Source organism: Procambarus clarkii, chromosome 24 (assembly GCF_040958095.1).
Source record: "Procambarus clarkii isolate CNS0578487 chromosome 24, FALCON_Pclarkii_2.0, whole genome shotgun sequence".
Taxonomy (NCBI): Eukaryota; Metazoa; Arthropoda; class Malacostraca; order Decapoda; family Cambaridae; genus Procambarus; species Procambarus clarkii.
Genome location: NC_091173.1, coordinates 2,710,787 through 2,730,713, shown reverse-complemented (window position 1 = coordinate 2,730,713; position 19,927 = coordinate 2,710,787). Strand labels below are relative to the sequence as shown.

General features: G+C 46.9%; 1 protein-coding gene across 4 annotated transcripts in view; it reads right to left on the bottom strand.

Moving 5' to 3' along the window:
* The window catches only part of LOC123761800 (uncharacterized), a 653,931-nt gene that overhangs the window by 612,679 nt on the left and 21,325 nt on the right, over positions 1–19,927 (bottom strand). For all 4 annotated transcript variants that reach the window (XM_069330457.1, XM_069330459.1, XM_069330458.1 and 1 more), the window contains one exon: positions 18,042–18,923. In XM_069330457.1, the coding sequence (XP_069186558.1) occupies positions 18,042–18,923 (882 nt within the window). The remainder of the gene's footprint in view (positions 1–18,041; positions 18,924–19,927) is intronic.

The window sequence follows — 19,927 nt, the reverse complement described above, 5'->3', positions numbered from 1 at the left end:
CATACAAAATAGTAACAGGAATTGATAAAATCGATAGGGAAGATTTCCTGAGACCTGGAACTTTAAGAACAAGAGGTCATAGATATAAACTAGCTAAACACAGATGCCGAAGAAATATAAGAAAATTCACTTTCGCAAACAGAGTGGTAGACAGTTGGAACAAGTTAGGTGAGAAGGTGGTGAAGGCCAAGACCGTCAGTAGTTTCAAAGCGTTATATGACAAAAGAGTGCTGGGAAGACGGGACACCACGAGCGTAGCTCTCATCCTGTAACTACACTTAGGTAATTACACTTAGGTAATTACACACATACACACACAGTGGCACCTCGATTAACATGAGGGGCTTTGTTCCTCATTGTCTCCATGCGGTGCCATGCGGCGGCATTTGGCTGAGCGAGACTGCTGATGCGACAAAACATCGCTCGGTAACATCACGCTCACTGCTGGCACTAGCGACAGATGTGATAATACTCTTTTCTATTTCAACTTCACTAAAACCAGAAAGAGAGTGTCACCTTCCTCTGACTTGTTGCCAAAAAAATCCTCATGCTGCACATATCCACATGAACTGTGTGAGCGAATTGGTGCAGAGGGTGGGCAAGGAGGTAATGGTGAGCATGTAGGCCTCATCCTCAGAGCAGGCACAATCTCATTCTCACCCTCCATTTCATTCCCATCGGACTCTTGTGTATAGTCTTTATCGATGTGTTTACCGTAGCTCATGCGCTACGGAAAAAATTAAAATATAAAAACAGAAACCACGTACAAAACTCGATCAAATCATAACAGAACGAAAAGGCAATGTAAAGGATTTGGGTGTACTCATGTTGGAAGACCTTACCTTTAAAGAACACAATAAAGTAGCCGTCACAACTGCAAAAAAAAAAAAATGACAACAAGAACTTTTCACACTAGAGATGCTATACCGATGATGATACTTTTCAAAACGCTTGTGCTCTCTAGAGTAGAGTACTGCTGCACAATAACAGCCCCTTTCAAAGCTGGAGAAATTGCTGACCTGGAGAGCATGCAAAGATCCTTTACTCCTGGAATCCACTCAGTAAAACATCTAAACTACTGGGACCGACTAAAGAGCCTATTCCCTTGAGTGCAGGCGGGTGAGATACATAATAATTTACACATGGAAAATAGTAGAGGGGCTGGTCCCAAACCTGCACACAGAAATAACATCACACGAGACCAGAAGGCATGGTAGGATGTGCAGAATACTCCCGTTGAAGAGCAGAGGTGCAACAGGTACTCTGAGAGAGAACTCTATCAACATCAGAGGCCCGAGACTGTTCAACACGCTTCCATTACACATAAGGGACATAACTGGCCGACCCCTCGCAGAGTTCAAGAGAGAACTTGATAAGCACTTCCAAAGGATACCTGATCAACCAGGCTGTGATTCGTACGTCAGGCTGCGAACAGCCGTGGTCAACAGTCTGGTTGACCAGTCCAGCAACCAGGAGGCCTGGTTGACGATTGGACTGCGAGGACGCTAAGCCCCAGTAGCACCTCAAAGTAAGGTAACCTCAAGGTATGTCAGAGTCATCAATATCAATTCCCCTCAACATCAGAAAAAAATTTTGTATGAATTTCATCCTCAGTCAGGCGGCATGGTGTGTTGAGCGCAGTCAGCCACTGGGACGTGATGTGCTCACCATGGTGTCTGTTGGGTAACTGACCACTCCCCCCCCCCATAAAAATGGCGGCCTACGCTGGATATTTTTCCAAGATGGCATCTGTTTACTATCGCCCCTGGGCAGCGTATGGGTGTCCCCCTCTAACCCGTAGGCTATTTAAATCTTGTGCGGTACTCCCACACATAAATAGCTGTGGTGCGCAGTCCCGCATCCATGGTTTAAGGGTTAAGGCAAGCGCCTCCCAGAGTTTAAGGCACTCAAACTCATCCCCCAAGGTAAACCTGCTGAACAGTAGCAGCCTCCTGCCATTCGAGTGTGCGGGTCCAACAAAACTCATGATATGCTCCATGTGGAAAGAAGAGGGCAGTCTGCAAGCTAGGAAGACTCTGGGATCTCATAACGCACCCAATTCGGAAGAAGAATCAAACTCAAATCAAGACGGATCCATCACAGAGAGAAAAAGTTACCCCTAGTGTTTCCAGTGCAGAGAACAACATTCAAGATGGCCACCTGCAAGAGGAAATACAAAACAGAGCTTGATTTTGCTGGATTCAGTGAAGAAAGCATTGAGATAACCAGTCTATACAACAAGGTGGTAAAATCAGATACTATTGTGACCTCTCATGTAGAAATAATTAGTAAATTGAAAGAAAGTAATGACCATTTAAATAGCAAAGTTGTATGTCTTGAGGGTGTAGTGAAAGACTTGCGCAAGGATAAGATTCAATTGGAAACAAATTGCAAAGCCATGGAAGAAGAAAATAGACTCTTGAAAATAGCTTTGGAAGAAGTTAAAGTAAATTTAAACATAAATGACTACAATAGGTTAGGTAGGGAATTTCAACAGGAGAAACAGCTTTTGTCAGCACAGATGGAGGAAGTTACACAGAGAATAGAACAGTGCAAGAAAGATATGCAACTCACTTATGCACAAGTGGCCAAGGAGAAGGAAAAAATAGAAGAAGCAGTCAAGGAAGTCAAACACTGCAGCAACCAAGATAAAACAAACATTAGGCTAGAAGTGAGGAAAGAATTGGCATCTAACCCGAAGTTGGTGCAAAACACAGTTGATCGGAGTAAGTCCCTGATCATTTTTGGCTGCAAGGAAAAGGAGATAACATCTAGGTCAGAAAGAGCTGTAGAAGAAGCAAAAGTAGTAGATAAAATTGTTGGCCTCGTGGAAGGTCTTACAACCATAGAGAATGTCTGTGACTACAGGAGGATTGGAAAGTACGTAAAAGGAAAAGATTGATCTTTGAGGATCACCCAGAATGGTGCCAAACAGATGGAAGAAGTACTAAGGAATGCTAGAAAATTACAAAGTGATGAGGATAGGAAAGTGTGGTCGTTAAGACGAGATCTTTCAAAAGAAGATAGGGAGAAGCTGAAACTGAACCTCGCCGAGGCAAAACGTTTAAATGAGAGCAGGAATGAAGAAGAAATCAATTCTTTTTTCTACAAAGTGATAGGGGTAGGCAGGCCAGTAAAGTGGTACATAAAGGCAAACCAACAAAATCATTAGAGAAAGGGGGAGTGAAAAATAAGAAGAGGGGGAACAAGTTCCTCAAGATTGCATACACCAACATAGATGGAGTAAGATCAAAGATACTGGAGTTAAGTGATATAATACAGCTGCAGACACCAGACATTGTTGCACTCACGGAGACAAAACTTGAAGATGCTATTTTAAATGAGGTCATATTCCCAAGGGGCTACTCAATTTGGAGACGGGACAGAAAAATCAGGAAAGGCGGTGGCGTTGCTGTGCTGGTGAAAGAACACCTAAAGGTGAACGAAATAGTGACTGCCAATCCACAAGAAGTTGACATAATAGCACTAGAGATCTGCCATGAGGATGATAAACTAATGATCATAAATGCATATAGTCCACCGTTAAGCAGCACATGGTCAAAGGAGGAGCTAGATAGTAAACGAGAAGGTCTTATAACAATAATGAGAGAGATCATAGCGAGAGCGGATAACGATAGTTCACGACTGTTGATAGTCGGCGACTTCAACTTGAAATCCATAGACTGGGAAGCATATGAAGCTAAAACAGAAGATTTCTGGACCTGTAAATTTGTAGACCTCATCCTGGAAACATTCTTGTATCAACATGTTAAACAAGCTACGAGGATGAGGGAAGGGGACGTCCCCTCCATGCTAGATTTGATATTTACCAGGAAGGAGGCAGAAATATTTGACATTCAGTACCTTCCTCTCTTGGGTAAAAGTGACCATGTCTTTTTGGGATTAAAGTATGCAATGCGTTATAATCTGGAAGAAAATATGACGGTCGATGCAAATGAAAACCCTGACTTTAGGAGAGGACATTATGGCAACCTTAGAAAATTTTTTAGTGAGTATAATTGGACAGACTTGTTGCTAGGCAAGGAAGTGAATGAGATGTATGTCAGGTTTTGTGAAATATATGATAAAGGCACAAAAAAATTTATACCAAAACAGAGATGCAGAACTAGGAAACAGGATTGGTTCAACAGAAACTGCGAGAGGGCCAGAGACCAAAAGACACAAAAATGGAATCAATACAGGAAGAGGCCGAACCCCCAAACATACCAGCGATACAAAGATGCGAGAAACAACTACATGGCAGTGAGGAGAGAGGCAGAAAGAAATTTTGAAAAAGGGATTGCAGACAAATGTAAAACTGAACCAGGTCTATTCTTTAAATTCATAAACAACAAATTGCAGGTAAAGGATAATATTCAGAGGTTGAAAATGGGAAATAGATTCACGGAAAATGAAAAGGAAATGTGTGAAACATTAAACGAAAAGTTCCAAAGTGTGTTTGTACAAAATGAAATCTTCAGGGAACCAGATACAATAAGAATTCCAGAGAACAACATAGAGCACATAGAGGTGTCTAGAGACGAAGTGGAACAAATACTCAAGGAGCTAAATAAGAACAAAGCAGTTGGTCCAGATGGAGTTTCACCATGGGTTCTGAGAGAATGTGAACTTGAGCTCAGCATTCCTCTTCAACTGATTTTTCAGGCATCCCTGTATACAGGAGTTGTAGCTGATGTGTGGAAAAAGGCTAACATAGTTCCAATCTACAAAAGTGGAAGCAGGGAAGACCCCCTTAATTATAGACCGGTATCATTGACAAGTGTAATAGGCAAAATATTGGAAAAAATAATTAAAACTAAATGGGTAGAACACCTGGAGAGAAATGATATAATATCAGACAGGCAGTATGGTTTTCGATCTGGAAGATCCTGTGTATCGAATTTACTCAGTTTCTATGATCGAGCAACAGAGATTACAGGAAAGAGATGGCTGGGTTGACTGCATCTATCTGGACCTAAAAAAGGCTTTCGACAGAGTTCCACATAAAGAGGTTGTTCTGGAAACTGGAAAATATTGGAGGAGTGACAGGTACGCTTCTAACATGGATGAAAAATTTTCTGATAGAAAAATGAGGGCTGTGATCAGAGACAATGTATCGGACTGGAGAAATGTCACAAGTGGAGTACCACAGGGTTCAGTTCTTGTACCAGTGATGTTTATTGTCTACATAAATGATCTACCAGTTGGTATACAGAATTATATGAACATGTTTGCTGATGATGCTAAGATAATAGGAAGGATAAGAAACTTAGATGATTGTCATGCCCTTCAAGAAGACCTGGACAAAATAAGTACATGGAGCGCCACTTGGCAAATGGAATTTAATGTTAATAAATGCCATGTTATGGAATGTGGAATAGGAGAACATAGACCCCACACAACCTATATATTATGTGAGAAATCTTTAAAGAATTCTGATAAAGAAAGAGATCTAGGGGTGGTTCTAGATAGAAAACTATTACCTGAGGACCACATAAAGAATATTGTGCGAGGAGCCTATGCCACACTTTCTAACTTCAGAATTGCTTTTAAATACATGGATGGCGATATACTAAAGAAATTGTTCACGACTCTTGTTAGGGCAAAGCTAGAATATGCAGCGGTTGTGTGGTACCCATATCTTAAGAAGCACATCACCAAACTGGAAAAGGTGCAAAGACATGCTACTAAGTGGCTCCCAGAACTGAAGGGCAAGAGCTACGAAGAGAGGTTAGAGGCATTAAATATGCCAAAACTAGAAGACAGAAGAAAAAGAGATGATATGATTACATACAAAATAGTAACAGGAATTGATAAAATCGATAGGGAAGATTTCCTGAGACCTGGAACTTTAAGAACAAGAGGTCTTAGATATAAACTAGCTAAACACAGATGCCGAAGAAATACAAGAAAAATCACTTTTGCAAACAGAGTGGTAGACGGTTGGAACAAGTTAGGGGAGAAGGTGGTGGAGGCCAAGACCGTCAGTAGTTTCAAAGCGTTATATGACAAAGAGTGCTGGGAAGACGGGACACCACGAGCGTAGCTCTCATCCTGTAACTACACTTAGGTAATTACAGAGGCAAAATCCGGGTCTAACAGGAGGTAAGCTGCAATAGTCTCCCGAATCTCCCTAGGCGAGATTGAAGAGGCAGAAAACCTCCGGAAAGGAGCTGAGCAACCCAAGGGAACCCGGAACCAAATCCCGGGAGGAGACGACCCCAAATCATACTGGAAAGGGGGGTAAGAAAACCCTCCCCCTGCAACAACAAACCCAACGATGAGGGCACCAAAACCAAAGTGGGATCAAAGAGGGCCAAAGTCCCCCAGGTCAATTCCTCCTCAACCCCGGGAGCCTCCAAACAGGGCCCCAAGGCAGAGCCGTCCTCCAAACCTTCTACCCCATGAAGAAAAGGTAGAATCGAGGGAAGAGGCAGCGAAGAAGGGGGGTCTGCTGGTAGGATCCAGAAGCTTCAGCAGGAGGAGCAGACTCGAATGCCTTCGTCTCCGACTTGAATGAGGCAGCCCCCAAAGCCGTCCGAGTCTCATCGGCAACTAAACCCCGCCTTGACTTTAAAACCCTCAGACGTTTGGGAGCCGAGAGCAGGGAGAAAAGGGCTAGAGCAAGGAGAACAACGCCAACTGGGGAAGGACTTGGAACCAGAGTTGAAGCAACTAACTCCCCCAAGTCTGAGTCCTTGTACCCAAAACAGGGGCAGCCCCGGTGCATCCGAGCAGGCAACCAATCTAGCAAGTTGCAGCAACCTAAACCGAGCATGCAACGCGGATGCTGCCTGTACCCGAACCTCAGTGACAATAGAATGGGTAAATTGGAACATGAGCAGAGAACACGTCTCACAATACTCTGGGGTCAAAGGTGTCCTTGACCCTTTGGCATGATACAAGATCATCAAAGATCAAACGATGCATCCATTAGTCAACCAAGCCCCAACAGGATTTTCCATGGCCCATAGGCTGTCTGCTATGGGAAGGCCAGGCAAGGTGCTGCAAAGCTGGTTAAACCCAAGAACTAACAAAGGGGGGGACGAGCCAAAAAAAAACTGAACCCCTGCAATGTATACAAGCACGAGGGCCTAGGGGAGGGCCACCAATGTACCCTAAGTGAATTATTAGCCAAACAAGGCAGACCCCCTTCTGGCAAGAAACACAAAAATAAAAGAAAAACCTCACGAAAGTACATCAACCGAAGGAACAGGAACACGGCAGCCGCGTAGGTAGGCGAGCTGTACAGCACCTTGCGCCCCAACCAGCAACACCACCACTTCCTACCTAAGGCCAAACAAAGGCCAAGAAAACCCCAGCTGGCCCCAAGGGTGAGGTAAATGTTGAGCAGCAAGAACCCCTACGAAAGTGGAGTCCCGATGGCCTACGGAAGGTAACCCTAGGACCCAAGGGTAGTACTTACAGGGTGCTTAGGGAAGGCAACCCTAAGCACATGCAGCCCCAGTACTCTAATTTCACCTGGCCACTACATCACAAACAGCAGGATATACCACTAAGGCACAAATACAGTACTGCCAAGGGATCGAGGCCAGAATCGATGAACGCCCCAGAGTGCATCACCCTACAAACTGGAGGCGTGAGTAGCCAGAGCAGGGGGTCTGGAGTTTCCCCCCTCCCCTTCCCAGGGAGGGGAGGGCTGCATAGACAAGTGGCGAAGCGACAGACTTTTGACGTTTGCTTGTTTGTTCGTTTCTTTGGGTTTGGGGGAGTTCTGCCTCTCTACTCAGTCTTTGGTTGCAAATTTCTTACCAAGTGGGGTCTGTTTTGTTATGCCTACCTTTCTGGGTGCCTAACCCTGGTCAACGGCAGACATCGAATGCTCCCAAACACATGGGGGTTTCCATAGGCCATTATTACCTGTGCTTCTCTGAGGGAGCCAGGTTCTGGCCTGGTAGGCTGAACTCCAATTGACTGATGCCACAGACTAATATTGCGCATATCAGTCCGATAGCTCCAGGGAGCCGGAGGGGCTCCCCACAGAAAGAAATTCAATACAGTGGCACCTCGACATACGATTGCCCCTACTTACGATAATTTCGAGTTACGATGTAAATTTCATCGAAAAATGCGACTCGACATCCGATGGTGTCGTCGACTTCCGATATTTGTTGGTACACGTTCGGGTCGACTGAGCGCGTAGTTCCCAGTCACACGGCCGACCTACCTCAGTTTACTACAGCTGCCTGCTTAGTGACGATCGCGTCTATAAGAAATTCCACTTTTGTGGTGATTTTTTGCATTTTGAACATTAAAGTAATTATTATATAACACGCTATGAGTCCCAGGAAAGTCAGTGGTAAGGCTCAACATATGAAAACCCATGTCAGGATGATCATAGAGCAGAAACAAGAGTACAGAATATCTCTTCCTCAACAATTAAGAAAATGTGTGCAGCATGGGAAGAATTGCAAACCTTTGCTGAAACGACTCACCCAAATCAAGCTGCAGTAGGTCGTTGCCTTAACCTATTCAATGACACTGTGATGCATCTTTACAGACAAATGTTAAAAAGAAGGGAAAAACAAATGTCTCTTGACAAATTTGTAGTGAGACAAACAAGCACTGAACCACAACCAGGTCCTAGTGGTATTCAGGCAAAACGTAGGAGAGAGAGAGAGTACCCCAGAGAAAACATCACTGCCTGATGTGATAATTGAAGGGAACTCCCCTTCCAAACAGTAACATCTCTCCTCCTCCCCCTCATCACCATCTTCCATACACCATCAAGAGCCCTCCATAAAGGTAAGAGAAACTTTGGTACTGTATTGTAGTTACAAAAAACCAGCGTTGAATGTAATGAAACGCCATTTTCTGGGCGAGACCCGGAGGCTCCCCGGAGCTTTACCGGCTGATATGCTAATGTCAGACTTTGGCATCAGTTATGTGTATGGAGTTCTAGGGCCTACCGGGGACCACGGCCAGAACCTGGCCCCCCTCAGAGAGGCAAGGGGAGCAATAGCCTATAGAAACCCCCGTGTGGTAGGAAGCATTCTATGTCTGCCATCGACCGAGTCAAGCATCCAGAAAGGTAAGCATTCCAAAACAAACCCCTATTCTGGTGAAAATTGCTACCTAAAGCCGAACTAGTGGATAGAACAATTCAACAGAAAACAAGGAAACTAGTATGACGTCATACGTCACCGCGCCGCTGTCTGCGCAGCTCCCCCCTCCCCGGGAGGGGGAAGGGGGAGCCCCAGACCTCCCACGCCGGCTATCCACCCCTCAGTTCTGAGGCTGGATGTCAAAACATGCGAAAAACCGCGGACCGGAGGGAGGGAGGGTTGCCGGGGAGCCTCCGGGTCTCACCCAGAAAATGGCGTTTCATTACATTCAATGCTGGTTTTCTGAGGGGAGCCCCGTCGGCTCCCCGGAGCTAACTACCCACAGAGGAAGGTCAAAGGGACAGAGCCGGGAAGCGGACACCATGCACCCCCCACGGAGGCAAGACAACCGGCAGCAAACGCCAACCCAAGGCGCCACAGCCCCGAAAAATCCCGGGAACAACACGAGAACGAGCAGCAAGGCCCCTGCACGAACACCAAAAATCCATGCCCGAAAGACCGCAAGGCCACGTCGCCCAGACGGCAGCGAGAGCAGCGAAGCCACGAACACCACAGGCATGAGGGAAGAACACAGGCAGCTTAGCCGCAAGAACACTGCTGACCACCCGGGACACCATCACCCGCGCACCGGGAAGAACAGAACCGGATCAACGCAAAACACGCTCCGGACCCAAATGCCGTGGCACGCAAACAACAGCGGAGGGCCGCCACTGAACACAAAACACGACACACCCCCGGCCCGACCAACGAAGCACCAACAAACCCTGGACCCCTCCAGAACGCAGCAGCCCTATCCCACGCCAGAAAAGATAGAGACTGCTGCCACCGAACAACCAAAACGCTAAAACCGAAGGAGCAAGAAAACTCAGCGACTCGACCCCCAGAGGCAAAGGCCAAAAGGAAAGAGCCGACGAAAAAACACACCGGAACCGAAGGGGCACTACCAACCGAGGAGACGACAGAGCATGCTGACCAGAGACCAGGATGGTGCAAGCGGTGCACGAACAGGCCGGAGGTGAAACGACGCACAAGACAGCTTACTAACGGTGCAGAAGCAACACCAAGACCGAAAGCAAGCTGAAGCGGCTCCGCCAGCGCCGCACGAAAAAAGGCACCAGTATGTGGCAAGACGACGGCCCCCAACCCCAACCAGAAAACCAAGCCGAGAGTAAACCAAGCTAACAAGAGTAACCACCTAAGAAGGGACAGGAAAAGGAAGGACCTACAAAATACCCCATACTGCCGCCAAGAGAAGCACGCAGGTGGGACACCTACCACGAAGCCACCCGACCACCAACCGGAGGCGAAAACGCGAGGCAGAACATAAGCAGCCCCGACAAGGCCCCTCCGAGCCCAGGAAAAGGCGGAGCCGCGGGAAGATCTCAGGCGCGACCACCGAAACCCAGGCGGCACAAGGAGATGGAACGTCTGCCGAACAGAAAAACTCCCCAAAGCATGCAAGCCCGCCAGGAGTTCAGAAACGATGGGTCCGACGCGAGACATCGCAAGACCACCCCCCAAAAAAAAAAAAAAAAAAAAAAAAAAAAAAAAAACGGCAGGGCAAGCTAGGAAACCAAAGAAGGCGTAAGGGTCGCCGCCAGAGCAGTACCCGAACCAAGGGGTATGAACAACTGCAATAGACCGAGACAAAGAAGCACATCACAGGACACAGGCTGAAAAAACCCCAAGAACACACGCAGAACACCCCTGCTGCTGAGGAGGCAGGAAGAAAGAGCAGAAGCACAAATCCCCAGGAAAACAACCAGGGGTAGACAATCAGGCAGGGACAGAAAAACCCCCACGCAATCCCCAGGCACAAAACAGCAGCAAAGTGCCACACCACAACCGGACACAGGAACAACGACACGCCACCATGAAACACGGTACCAATGCACACGTGCAGCAGCAGCAACAGGCACCACTGCAACATGCAACATGTAAATAGCAACTCCCTTCTGCAAAGGCAGAGAACGGAGCGGGCCGACCCCAGACAGGGCCAACGGAGACACGACAAAACCCCGCAGGCCCAGAAACCTGCACCAGGCGACCGACGGCAGAGAAACCCCGCTCGATACCCGCTGAATGAGGTAATGGGAGCTCTTTTACACCTCATGCCCGGCCCAAGGCCAGGCTAGACCGGCCAGAGGGTGGCCCACCAGGCAGCTGCTAGGAGCAGTCCGCCGGCCCACATACCCCCACAACCAGGATGGGCCGGAACTGTTATACGAAAACAGGCTAGTGTGCCCTGGAAGTCCACGGACGAACCAGCAAGAAGGCTTATGCTCGCAAGTAGGTCGTGTAACAAGCACAGACCTCTGATGGTAATACAGTGTTCCCCAAATGTGCCAATAGCACCACTGCACTCCACTGGTACTATCCCGCAAGTTATACCAGATAGGCGGGACCCAAGAGCCAGAGCTCAAACCCTGCAAGCACAGCCAGGAGCCTTACCAGATGAGTACAGAACCAACCCTACAACCCCCACACCTCACTTTCATGCACCCTTCACTTGGATGTACGGGCGGTTTTTTTCTAGCGATTGTGGGGTCGCGTCGTACATTTACGGTCCGTGTTATAGTAGGTATATACTACTCGATCGACTTGGGGTTTGTATGAATATGTTTGCCATTAAATTTCTGTTTTCTCTAATAGGCACAGTGCCTATTTGAGAAACGGCATTGTATTGTAACTTAGAGGAGAGACTATGGAGTTGGTGACACAACGAGAGTAATCGCCCACTTCACACACTCTTGTGTTGGCCGCGATCATGATTCTACATTTATATGCATATGTCTGTGTACAGAATTTTATTGCGAGTTCAGTGATATAAAATTTAACGCTGTAGGACTAATGTGGAGCTGACAACAAACAAAAGAGTATGAACATTTTGTTGCTGTTTGGGCGTACGGCGAGACGGTGAGTGATCTACGTTTTTATTTATTTCGTGGTGGAATAGCTAATGCTTTGGTTACATTTTATACATATGATCTTGTAGAGAATTTTATTGCCAACACATTGATACCAAAAGGAAATATGTAGCTCGAGAATTGGTGTCAGGAGAGTGAAAAGATTACACACTGTTTGGTGTTTACGCTCAAGAGAAAAAAACGCCGCGCGCACAATGCGCAGAGTTTTTTTCGCGATAACCAGGCGCATTAAAGTGTTAAAAAAAGGTGGGGTCCACTGAATGACTCCAGCATGGGTTGGACAGGAAGGGTTGAAAAAGGGACAGTCACTGGTGTGCGAATGGTCTCAGTCGTACAAAAATATACCTAAATAAAGACAGGTATATAAACAACTCCGCATCCAGCGCCCGGCCAAAAGATGCCAGACCGCAGAAACTCACCTGGCAAACGGTGGCACGAACTTGACACGACTCAACCGTGCCCAGAAGAACCTGGAAGCACCGCCAGGTGAAGACGCCAGAGACAGACCCTGCCGGACCCGCAGAAGAGCAGGGAGAGGTGAAGGAGGCGGTCCACACCCATGACAGGAAAAACCGCGGTGTCCTCCCCATAACTGGGAACCAGGACACCCCCGGAGCGAAGGGGCACATACCGCAGCCAGGGAGAAGAACGAGAGGCGAAGCACTGTAGCAAAAAGAGCGCAAAACACCAGCACTGAAACACCGCCCAGACCAAAACAAACTCCACGGCGCATGCGCATAACACGCTGGCCGAACCGCACACCCTCTCTGCGGGAAGGCGCCAACCAGGACTACTGCACGAGACAAGTAGCCAAAAGAGGAAGCAGGAACAATAAAACTGGCCAAAGAAGCAAAGAGCCCAAAAAGGAACCCAACAGGGCGACAAGTAGCCCAACAGGGCGACAAGTAGCCCAACCGGCTCACAAGTAGCCCAACCGGCTCACAAGTAGTCCAACCGGGCCACAAGTAGCCCAACCGGGCCACAAGTAGCCCAACCGGGCCACAAGTAGCCCAACCGGGCCACAAGTAGCCCAACCGGGCCACAAGTAGCCCAACCGGGGCACAAGTAGCCCAACCGGGCCACAAGTAGCCCAAAACGGCGACAAGGACGAGGAGCCGACAGACGTTCCAATAATGCGGGAAGTAGCGAAAACCTTCCCGAACCCTCGAGAACACAGAAGCCAACACTAGTCCCGAAGGCACACGAAGGCGCAGGCGCACCCAAGATCACAAGTCTCGTAGAACCCCATCGAACGGGAAACATGACGAAAACACCGTCAAGAAAAAGGGTGGGAGGAAACATCCACCCACAGGACGGAACCAACCGACTCAAAGGCCAAGGAACCGAGCCCGGGGAGGGGCCGACGCCCAACAGCACGTACGGCGAGTGGGGAGGAAAGACCCCACTCCGCGTAACCACAAGCCCCGTCTAGAGGGGGATAAAAAACCCCACGGGGTCCAACGGGGCCAAGGCCCCCAAAGTCAGCCCCTCCCCAGCCCCGGGAACCTACACAACAGGCCCCGGGGCCGAGCCGTTCCCCCAAAGCCCCGGCCGTACCAGAAAACCGGGGCAGTCGTGAAAACACTAAGGAAGGGAGCCCACTGGCAGACTCATACAACACGGCTGGAGGAACAGGCTCAAATGCCCCCGTCACTACCCCGGAAGGGGAATTCCCCGAGACTGCCCGAGTCTCAACACCATCAAAAACCCTGCCCCGAACCTACAGACGGGAAGGAACAAGATGCAGGCAGGAAGGGTGATCCAGGGGAAAGACAAATGGGCGTGGATGGAACCGAAGCAACCGACACCCCCAAGTCCCAAAACGAACTACAACGGGGCAGCCCCAGGGCTCCCGGGGAGGAAACCACTAGAACGTTGCCACCATCAAGGCTCAAGTGCAACGCCCCTGCTGCCCGCACCCGCTTTGTCAGCACAACTGGGTAACCGAGCCACAACGAGCATTCAAACTCGCAGGACTCCGGGTCGAAGGTGTCACCGACCCCACAGGCAGCAGACGGAGGCAAAACAGAGAGTCACCCAGAGACAAAGGGTGAGAGCAACCCTCAAAGTCGCTGGAAGCGAGGGGGGGACTCTGGGGTCACATCCATCGGATTCGTGCGCCCCCAGGGGTCTCCCAGGGTCCCGAGCGTTTACTATAAAAGGACTCGCGCTCAGGTAATCCCAGGCAGGGTACTGCTAACCGGCACCCAAAGCCCAAAATTACCAAACAACTTTCTAAGAGCTGAACCCCCGGGACATGTACACTCACGGGGACCTAGCAGGGGGGTTCCACCAGAAAATACTCAGAACACAAGGGACACAAGGGGCAAGAACGAAGGCAGACCCCCACCACCAGGTAGATAAACAAAAAGAAAAAGAATACCCCGCAAGAGGACAGCGTACCCAAGCGGAACAGAGCCGGCTGCTATGATTGGTAAAGACAAGCTGCACAGTACCCTGTGCCCCACCAGTGCAAAAACTGCCCCTTACTCTAAGGCAAACAAGGGAGACAGAACACCCGAGCACACAAAGAGCGGCCGAAAACCAAGCAGTAAACGGCCAAGCAGGGGCAGGACCCAAGGAACTTGTGGAAGGCGGCCCCAAGCCCCAGGGGCAGTACTTACAGGGCACCTAGGGAAGGGAACCCTAGGCGCATGCAGCCCGAGTACTGGAGAATCACTCCCGGCTCACGCACCACCTAGAAAACAGACACCACATTCTAGATACAGTGCTGAAACAACTACTGGAGCCGGAGCACATAACAGGTGCCTATAGCATCAGCCGAAGAACTGATGGGTGGATAGCCGGCGTGGGAGGTCTGGGGCTCCCCCTTCCCCCTCCCGGGGAAGGGGGAGCTGCGCAGACAGCGGCGCGGTGACGTATGACATCATATTCGTTTCCTAGTTTTCTGTTGAAGAGTTCTATCCACTAGTTCGGCTTTAGGTAGCAATTTTCACCAGAATAGGGGTTTGTTTTGGAATGCTTACCTTTCTGGATGCTTGACCCGGTCGATGGCAAACATAGAATGCTTCCTACCACACGGGGGTTTCTATAGGCCATTGCTCCCCTTGCCTCTCTGAGGGGGCCAGGTTCAGGCCATGGTCCCCGGTAGGCCCTAGAACTCCATACACATGACTGATGCCAAAGTCTGACATTAGCATATCAGCCGGTAAAGGTCCGTGGAGCCGACAGGGCTCCCCCCAGAAAAACATTGTATTCAGTATAAAATGTATTTGCATGTTAATATTTTGGATGGTGGGGAACGGGTTAATTCAATTCCCTTTAATTCTTATGGGAAAAATCGCTTCAAATTACGATCCGTCTCTGGGAACGGATTAGCATCGTAAGTCGAGGCCCCAATGTAAACAGTAAGTAGCAATTATCATCAAACTGAAGAAAACATACCCAACAAATTAAAATTCATCCCAAAATTTATAAGAATACTGTAGTTACATTATTAAAATTGTGCTGAAAATAATACAAGGATTTGTTGATTTTAGTCGTCGAGATGTAAGTCTCGTCCTAACCACATACTTAGACCTCGACAAAGCACTCAGGGGAATGCAAAAGACTTGTTGTAAACCTTTACATAAATTTCACAAATACATAAGCTTGGCTTTTTATCCTATGTTATTATATCTTTGAGAAGACATTATCTTTACTTAACCCTAAAACTGCACATGGCGTATATATACACCATGAGTAACATGTCCCACTGTGCGCATGGCGTACATATACACCATAGGGTGCCAGGCACAATTCAAATGGCCCACGGCTACATGGGGTTCACATTAGCTTCCTCAGGGCTCTTGTAAACAGACACCATTTTTTTTTTTAAATCGTAGGCAATATTCTCAGGTGTGAGAGGCACAGTACTGCTGGAGCAACCAAAGCTGGTGCATGCAGCATGAGCAAACAGCATTGCTGTTCAGCTTGTGAACACAGCATCCCCGAAAAATGTCAAAATAAATATATAATTGCTATTATTTAGTGATGACAGTATTACAGATGGCCCCTGACTGTGATATAAATAACCAAGGTTGTGATAATAGCAGGATTGTTGCAATAATTAGCGCTGTGGGAGGAGTGATGCTGAGGGACGGAGGGAGATTGCATCTTTTACTGACTGTGTAATTACATAAGTGTAGTTACAGGATGAGAGCTTCGCTTGTGGTGTCCCGTCTTCCCAGCACTCTTTGTCATATAACGCTTTGAAACTACTGACGGTCTTGGCCTCCACCACCTTCTCACCTAACTTGTTCCAACCGTCTACCACTCTGTTTGCGAAAGTGAATTTTCTTATATTTTTTCGGCATCTGTGTTTAGCTAGTTTAAATCTATGACCTCTTGTTCTTAAAGTTCCAGGTCTCAGGAAATCCTCCCTATCGATTTTATCAATTCCTGTTACTATTTTGTATGTAGTGATCATATCACCTCTTTTTCTTCTGTCTTCTAGTTTTGGCATATTTAATGCCTCTAACCTCACATAACATAAGGGGCATAACTGGCCGACCCCTCACAGTGTTCAAGAGAGAACTGGATAAGCACCTCCAAAAGATACCTGATCAACCAGGCTGTGACTCATACGTCAGGCTGCGAGCAGCCGCGTCCAACAGCCTGGTTGATCAGTCCGGCAACCAGGAGGCCTGGTCGACGACCGGGCCGCAGGGACGCTAAGCCCCGGAAGCACCTCAAGGTAACCTCAAGGTAACCTCTCCTCGTAGCTCTTGCCCTTCAGTTCTGGAAACCACTTAGTAGCATGTCTTTGCACCTTTTCCAGTTTATTGATGTGCTTCTTAAGATATGGGCACCACACAACCACTGCATATTCTAGTAGTTGTGGCCACCTGTTATTGTTTGCATTCACCATACCAGCTCAGTGGTTCTCTATGGTGAACACAAATGTAGATACTTATATATAATGTGTGTATTAGTGTACTAACAGCAAAAGGATTATGCTGGGAGGAGCAATTTGGTTGACGGAGGTGACATCGTCTGCATGATTTGTCTGGCTGTGCAGAGGGTGGCTACTATGCTCTTTGGGCACTCTACAAGCTTAGGTGTACAGTTACGGTGCATACAACATGTAGATACTTATATATAATATGTGTATATAGTGTAATAACATTGCAAACAATATTGTTGGGGGGAAAAAAAGTTTAGTGCGTGTGACCTTGAGTGAGTGAGGCAGCCGCCAGCTGACTGTGTGTATAGCGACGACTCTTAGTGCCTGAACTAACTATAACAGCTTAGTTGTACAGTTGTGGTGAACAAAACATGTAGATTCTTATATATAGCGTCTGTATATTGTGAATAAAATATAAAACAGGATGGTGGGAGGAAAAAGTGGGTTAATGAGGTGTTGTTGAGGGAGTGGCAGCGAGTGGCTGGCTGGTGTGTGGCGGTAACTCCTCGTTGCTTTTTGACTCTCAATAACAACTTAGTGGTTTGTTATGATGAACAAAACATGCAGATACTTATATAAACCTGTGTATAGAGTGTAATAGCAGCACAACTATTTATTTATTGTTTTATAAACATAATAAATGAATCACTAATATGCACACCATACTTTTGAGTATAGCGATTATTCACCACTTTTATTATATAAATATATTACAATACACACTATTGAATAATGTTACTGCAAAAAAACTAAGAAAAAATCAATCGGAGACATTGAAACAATTAAGTGATAATATCTTTGTGGCAACTCCCACCTGTCAGCGCGGGTGACGCTGACCGGCTCTGACGACCGCTCTGTCAACACCCACTTTTTGCCAGACTTCCTCGGTCAATTGCTCCCAAAATATGTCACCTACGATTTTTTTTCCCCATGCTCAGGGAACACAAATTAACATTTTAAGAAGACGAAATAATTTTTTAGAATTTTTTTTTTTCTTGCGCACAGGGGTGTAAATGTCCTCAAGACCCCTGAGCAGTGGAAGGGTTAATACAAGGATTAATAGTTGCTAAGCAAAGGCATATTTAAGCAAAATGATAAGAAATGGTAACAATATACACTTACTTATTAGCTGAGGAAGTTCTTCATGTTTCATCTCATGGGCATCAGCCCCTCTCTTTTCACAAGCCCTGACAAATTCATTGCTGCCAGCTTCATCGTTGAATTTATCAATGTTTATATCGTGGTTATCATCATCATCACACATTCTGAATAATGAGGAACTTTTAGGCTTAGTTTTTTCTAAACCATAACCAGCCATCCAAATTTTGTTTCCATGTCTAGGTCCTCTTCCTCTTGAAGATTTCCCTTTAAGTCCTTTGATGAATCCATTAATGCTACTTATTCCAGGAGATTCAAATGATTCTCCCAAAAAAATCTCATCATTTTCATCTGCTTCATAATCATTCTCACATTTTTCATCATCAGAGATAGATATATTTGTTGTTGATAACTCAACTTTGTAAAGATCAAGATAGCGACTGTTTGGTTTCCTTCGTCTGCCAAAACTGCTGGCAGCAACGTGTGAAACATGTGCTTCCTTTTCTGCCAATTCTGCATCTTTTTTTGTCTTCATCATTTCCTCCAGCTTTTTAAGTTTCATGTTCTTTACTTCCTGATCATGTTTGATGTTTTCTTCAACCCAGTAAGGTAGGTTTTCCATATACTGAACGATATGAAATGCAACATCTGCTTTAGTTCTGTGTCTATCATTCCCACTGCCATCTTGACATTTCATATCATGAAATACAGAATTGGTTTTCAATTTATAAACAATTCTAATGGCACCATCACATAGATTTGTATGACTCCCACGTTTCTTATTGAAACAAACTTCAATCATGTCTCCAAAAGAATCTTCCATTCCATTAGGATATAATACCTTAAGACCATCGTGCTTGTGGTACGACATCCAACGGTGAACATCATATCGAGCAAACCGTGTTCCTGTAAGAGAAAGAGCACTTGAAAATTGAAAACTCATATGAATTCCAATATATTAATGTTTGGCTCAAGCATGATATATACTGTATACAGTACTTAAAATTTAATTCTCATTTTCAAGTTATATACAATGAGTTCATAATTAGTGATAAACATTATAACATCACCATTAAAGATGATAATTTTATGGAATTACTATCCTAAAGCATAAATAACTTCACTCTACAATTTGGCCTGGCCCCCCACCAATCCCCTTTGCACTGAAAAAAAACAGAGTTGAATGTAATGAAACGCCAGTTTCTGGGTGAACCCCGGAGGCTCCCTAAAGCTATCCATACCGATATGGTGCTACAGTACAGTACACAGTATTAGTTTAGGGTCATCAGTCACATAGCTTTTGTTGCTTACTGGATACCAGAGGCAGAACCTGGCCCCCCCTCAGAGTGATGCAGGGAGCAAAGGACAACAAAGGACACAAAGGAGGACAACACTGAAAACCCCTGCGACGTGTACAATCACAGGGGCCTAGCAGAGGGCCACCAAACACTACCAGTGGAACTATAGCCACACTAGGCAGACCCCCACCAGGCAAATGAAAATAAAAACAAAAGAAAAACCCCGCAAAAGTACACCGTCTCCAGAGGCAACAGGAACCGGTCGCCACTTAGGTGGCAGGTCGCGCAACACCTTGATGCCCTAACCAGCACAATACCAGTCCCTATCCAGGGCCAAACAAGGGCCCCAAGCCCCAGCTGGCCCCAAGGGCGAGGCAAATGCCGAGCAGCAGGAACCTGTACGGAAAGGTTCCCAAACGCCCCAGGGAAGATAACCCTGTCACGCAGGGGCATTCTCACAGGGCACTTAGGGAAGGAAGCCCCTAAGCGCATGCAGCCCTGGTATTGATGAGGAACACCTGACCACCGCACAACACAACACACGGCAGTGAACGCCACACAAGGCAAACACCGCCTAGGAAACTGAGGCCAGAGAAGCGTCTATCCCAGTTG